This window comes from Lissotriton vulgaris, chromosome 4_1 (genome assembly GCF_964263255.1).
Source record: "Lissotriton vulgaris chromosome 4_1, aLisVul1.2, whole genome shotgun sequence".
Taxonomy (NCBI): Eukaryota; Metazoa; Chordata; class Amphibia; order Caudata; family Salamandridae; genus Lissotriton; species Lissotriton vulgaris.
Genome location: NC_141691.1, coordinates 2,013,449,510 through 2,013,455,373, shown reverse-complemented (window position 1 = coordinate 2,013,455,373; position 5,864 = coordinate 2,013,449,510). Strand labels below are relative to the sequence as shown.

General features: G+C 43.6%; 1 protein-coding gene across 1 annotated transcript; it reads right to left on the bottom strand.

Moving 5' to 3' along the window:
• Window positions 1–3,222: 3,222 nt before the first annotated feature.
• LOC147724876 (uncharacterized) lies at window positions 3,223–4,209 on the bottom strand. Its single transcript, XM_086918123.1, has one exon. It carries the CDS (start codon window positions 4,207–4,209, stop codon window positions 3,223–3,225), a length of 987 nt encoding a protein of 328 aa, XP_086774249.1.
• Window positions 4,210–5,864: the final 1,655 nt, after the last annotated feature.

The window sequence follows — 5,864 nt, the reverse complement described above, 5'->3', positions numbered from 1 at the left end:
TTGCACACTATGCCACCTCAGTTTGGACCCAGCCATATGCAAATCAGTCGTGACCCTGTTCCTCATGGGAACAGTCCAGACCGAACTGCCAGGCCAGGTCCTCTCTGGACCGGAACACAAGTAGCCCAGGTCATGATAGCCATCTCACAGTTTAGGTCACGTCTGTACCACAGCAGTGATCTCTCTGACTGATTCAAGTCGTGTATATTTTGGCAAAAGGTCACAGTCTATGAAACAGCATTTTTTTTCACTGCAAGCTTTATGAACTTTACAAAGTCTACAGAGTTTAAGAAATGGCGTGAGAACAAAAATCCCACTAAAGTTGGCTTTTGCAGGAAAGCAATCTCAGAAAAAAACCTGCTTCTAGTTGGAGAATTCAGTCACAAAACAAAATTGTTCTATCAAAATTGTCTTGCAAATGCTTTGTTTCTGGGATTGATTGAGGAATTGATTTTATCAGGCTTATGGCTTCAAAATAAAAACCCATACAATTCAGTCTGCTGGTCTGACACAGCAAATTGGACATTACTGTGTGTAAACTTATCTCTGTTAGTTCTTCAGGAGGGCCTCGTCCATCAAGAAGGTGGATGCCTTCTTCATTTGTTTCACTGCCATGCATGTCGTGAAGTTTCCTATGGTAGATATCTATATGCCCATGGTACCTCCAGGAAGCACCCACAGATTCTGAGACCAAGGACTCCATGTGCCACAGCGGGAAGAAGATTGCCAGTGTTGTGGCTTGGATTCCTTCTCTGTTGAGCCATTCGACCTCTACTGACCTGGAGATATGGTGTAGTATGTGCAAGCATTTGGTGGATTCCTTATTGCAGAGGTCAATGCGATGGCTTCAAAACTTAACGATGCCAAACAAACACTGGCCTGTTGAGTTGATCAAGTTTCATATATATTGCAGGTGGAATGTGGATAGGTTATCGACTTCTTGACATTTGAGGTGGTTGGGGCTCTGTACTTTTCCTGAAGGACCTGTACATTTTAGGGGAGTCGGGCTTCTTAAGAGTTTGTCCAATGCCAAATGTTCGTTCATGGCCAAGTCATGGATCATACCTTGTCTTGTCCCGAAGGCATCCCAGCACTGAGTAGGTTGAATGTGACAGTAAAAAGGCTATCCAAAGGCAGTCATAGCCCAACTTAAACTTCTTATGTGCCACTCAGCTGTTGCAAGGCCCAAATCTCAAGATCTTCAATTTCTGTATCCTAATTTGCAATTTTTCCTTGCAACCATATAATCTGATGACCTTCATTTGGGATCGAAGGGCATTTGGGGGCATGTGATTAAGAATGAATCATATCTAGCTGGATTAAGACAGGAAACCTGATTACAAGAGGTGCAATGTTTTCTGCAGCCAGAATCACATTGGACAGAACATACTGGAAGGGTTAGTTGCCCGGTTGTTGTTGGCAGTTGAGGGGAGCATTTCGCAAGTCGACCATCCTGAACTTGTGTGAGGGCCCTTAAGCAGAGATTGGTTATGGTGCCCAGCGGGTTGCTTTAGGCTTTCATTATGGCTGGCTTTTGCCAGTCTTTCTCTATTCGCAAAATCAAAAGTCGATAAAGGGTCAAATTTGTCGCCTATTTATCAATCCTATTACTGGTGGCAAACTTCATGGCTATGTGGATCATCTCTTCTGGATAAACCTGGACGGGCGCCCATTTGAATGGGGCACAGAACGTCATTGTCTTTTGTCCATTTGATTAGTTGTGTTAGGACCACCGAGAAGATTTGGCTGTTGGCATCGGTCAGGCTGATAACATCACTTCTGTGATTGGGACTTTTTATAGATATGAACAACGGGAAAGAGGCAAAAGCCACAAAACCATTTAAATTTCATTTTAACATTGGTATCCACTGGTCACTTTGTTACTAAAGACTTCGGAATATGCCACATTTGGACCAGGCGACTTTCGTTAAGGGTATAAATGTAAAAAGGCACTCAAATGCAGGTGTAAACCTGAGAGTGCAGACTTACAGATGTTTTTGTGAAGCTCTATAGTCAAAGAAAAGTAGTGAAATGTAAAGAAACTGAGTTTACTTTTTTCTACTTTTCTGTTGGCTGATTGGGCTTTCCTCTCAGCAAAGCAAGGAGAGGAGGCCTGGCAGCCATCCTTGGCCCAGCTGCTGCATTAGAAGAGGCTGCATGATCCCTGCAGGAGAATGGATCCATTTCCTTCACCCCATCTTTCAGGTGAGAGGCAGCTCCTGTTCGTGCAGTGCTCCGCATTTCACCAGTGGTTGTGATTAAGCGGGCGTGGCCCATAACACGGTGGAGCACAGGAAGCTGACAGCACAGATTGCTCACTTTGCCGGCCTGTAACATTAGCTATTGTCCACAAAGGGATCACCCTGATCTGGCTGGCAGCTTCCAATGTTCCATCCAGGAAGCTACTATACATTACACAATTGGATTGTTCAGAGCTCCTTTGAAGGCAACAGAGTGGCTCGGGCCAGTAATGGCTGCTGCAGACCTGCTCCAACATTCTGTTTGTCTTTCTGTTTCTGCTTCTTTACTTTAGAAGACTCAATCGCCAGTGCATGAAATGTTCTAATAGCCTTATAGCCCTTCTAGCTCGGGTCGCAACAGTTGATAATGACCCGTACCTTCATTACAGGGCCAGGTCTTTTTACAACCGTTGTTGCCCTTGACATTGAGGTATAATACTTGATTAGATCTGAGAAGCAGGCAGTGGCTCCATGAGTCAGAGCTTGTAAAACGGTAGATTTATGTGCCTTCTTTACAGGGGCCCCAGAAGAAGGGCCATCGTTCTCGAGAAATCTTAATAATTCCTCCTCGGAGTAGAAACATATATCCTTCTGTAAAGATGAATCAAGGCATGTGCAGTTAACTGTTCTTTATTTTAAGTATTAGCGACACACTGGTAGGCAAAGCAGTGCTCCGGTCACAGGCTCACCACATGGACCCTCAACTCATATCCTAACTGTCAAGAGTGTCAACTGTCACTGGCGGAGCCACTGACGTAATACATGTAAATACGGGAAGTCGCGCGGCAGGGACGGGGGCCGCAGGGGACAAAGCGCGATAAGAGAGACTGTCAAAGTAACACATCTCCTTCCCAAGGAAAGAAGAAAAACATGAACCGTAGTAGAACAAAAGGTCCTTGTACTTCATGGACCTGAACACCATGCGTCCATGTCAAACGTGCGACCTGTTTCTTCCTCGTCGTAATCATTTATGTTAGGTCCCTCATTGGATCTCTTGTTGTTCTCTGTTCCAAGAATCACAGGTGTTGTCCCTGTGGATAGGGTTCATACCATCCGGAATGGCTTCTACCACGTCCTGACTTTCCTCCAACGTGGGCGACTCTACTTCGCCAAAGGAGTCGGCACAGTCCTCAGATTCCCTGTACTCGTGCTTCTCCACAGACTCTACTTGCATCCGTTTAGCTCCCAAATCCACTTCTGGGTGTGGATGTTGTAGGTGTTTTAGTGTCTCTTCACTCACGTTCTCCGACTCCTCACTGTACATCCATTCGTAGTAATCCTTCATGTTGTTGTGCTCGAGCCTTCTCTTACTCGCACATTCTTCTCCGCACTGTTCAGTGTCACTAGCAAGATAATCCTCTTCCTTAGGATACCTCTTGACACTGGTTGCCATCCTATCGCCAACATCTGACCTCTTGATGGACTCAGTACTGGGACCTCCAGCGGCGTTGCTGTCCACTGGCTCCATTCCGTCCGTAAAAACTTCCTCTAGGACCTTTTCTTCCTTCAACATGGATGATTGAATTGCACAGGAAGAGTCCTCTGTACCGCTGTACACGTATTCTCTCCTGGGCCTATTATGCATTCCGCTCATCCCTAAATCAACATTGGGTGGTATTCTTTGTATTTGTTCAAGTGTCTCTTTCCCCTCATCTTCTGACTCCTCCAAATACAGCCAGTCATAGTAATCCATTTTGTTGTTGCACTCTAGTTCCTCTAGACACAAGTACCCATCTTCCCCCCTGGGTTGTGTTGGCATACTTTGTCCCTGTTCAACAACAACACCCTCTTCCACTTTTACTCCTTTACTTTTCCTGATCTCGCTTTCATTTCTTATGTGTTTATAATCCATGTTTCCCTTGTAATTATCTTGGTTTTTTATGTTGTTATCCATAGTTGCTTCACTTGTTCTTTCAGCCCTACTAGTAGTTTTTCCCCATCCGTCATTGTCCTCTGCTTGGGGTGTCATTTCACTCAACAACTTAGAATGCGTGTATTGTGTTCTTTCGTTTTGGGCCAAGCAACTCACTTGTTCAGAAACGTTGGGATTTAGTGTTATTCCTAATTTACTCTGCTCTTTCCATCCCAGTACTGAAAGGCCTTTTTCTGAAATGTATACCTTACTCCTGGTACTTCTCTCTTTGAAACTCACTACCATCTCTTTGCATCCAACCAGGTCGATGTTTTCACCTGTGTATGTTTTAAGCGTTAAAGTGGCTTCCAATAACTCTTCTCTGCTAATTTACTTTCCCACACCTTCTTGTTTACCATTGTGCAATCTGACCCAGAATCAGCGACCATTTCAATCTCCACTCCACCTATGGTGATGACACACTCAGGTTTTTTCACATACTCTTCATCCTTCTCGTTGGTTTCTCCATTTGTTATGATGAGCACACATAGGTTGTACTCCGACTCATCTGCTGATTCTGATTCTTCCTCCTCGCTCACGTCAATGTAACTCATTTTCCCTTTAACCCCTTCGATGCTGATGACGAGCTCAGCTCGTCATCACCCACGGGGGTCGTGTGCTGATGACGAGCTGAGCTCGTCATGGTGCCACTATAATGGCATTTTCCAGCACACAGCGGGAAAACGCCTAGCATCCAAGTGGTTAACTCTCCTATAGCACACCTTTTGGGATTGACCTATCAGTCCACATTGGGTACACTTGCTGTTCCTTGCTTGACATTCCCAATTATCTGCCAAGTGTTTTTTGCTCCCACATCTGAAGCATCTTAGATCCTTGTACTTCCTAGTTTCGCATTTTGTATCATTCTCTTCCTCCTTTTCGTTTTTCCTTAGTAATTGCTTCTTCCTCCTTCCGCTTACTTTAGCTACTATTCCTGTTTCCTCCTTTTTATGCTCGTCCTCTTTTATAACTACTTTGGCACAACAACCCGTTAATTCTTTCCTCTTTACTATTTCAATTACTTCCTTGAGTGGTTTCTCTACTTTAGCCCATAATGTGTCCTGTATTTCGGGATTAGCCGCACACATGACAATTTGATCTCTTATCAAGTCATCATGCATGTTTCCGAATTTGCATGTTAGTGCCAAACTTTTTAAAGCAGATACATAGTCTTCTATACTTTCTTCCTTCCCTTGTTTGCGCCTATAAAATGTATATCTGTTAACTGCTGCACAAACAGTTGGCTTGTAATAATTGTCCAAGTCTTCCATGGCATTGTTGAACACATCTCCTTCATTTACACCACATGTTTTTTTTTGTGATGTTGTTGTACACCTTCAGGCCACCTGCCCCTAAACCGTGTAGCAGTATCTTTTTTTTTCCTCAGCCGGTAAAGCTTCTTCTGGTTTGTCAAATGTCGTTATGTAATTATTGAAAAATTCTCTCCATTCCTCCCATTTTATTCCCGGTTCCCCTTTACCTTTTAAGAATGATTCTGGGGGTGGTAGATTGTATATGTTGCCTGTTGCCATTACGATATAGTTAGATCCTTCCTTTAAATTTGCCTCTTAATTTCTTATTCTTGTGTTATTTTATTTCTATCACAGTTATTCCTTTTTCTTTTGTCCTGCTCAATTTAGTTTCACAATAAATTTCTTGTTTCTTAGTATTCACTGTGTTCGTTCAACACCTTAGTCACTTGTAAATTATCT

Coding starts and splice junctions, on each gene's coding strand:
- LOC147724876 (XM_086918123.1), bottom strand. CDS start 4,209: ATGACACCCCAAGCAGAGGACAATGACGGATGGGGAAAAACTACTAGT.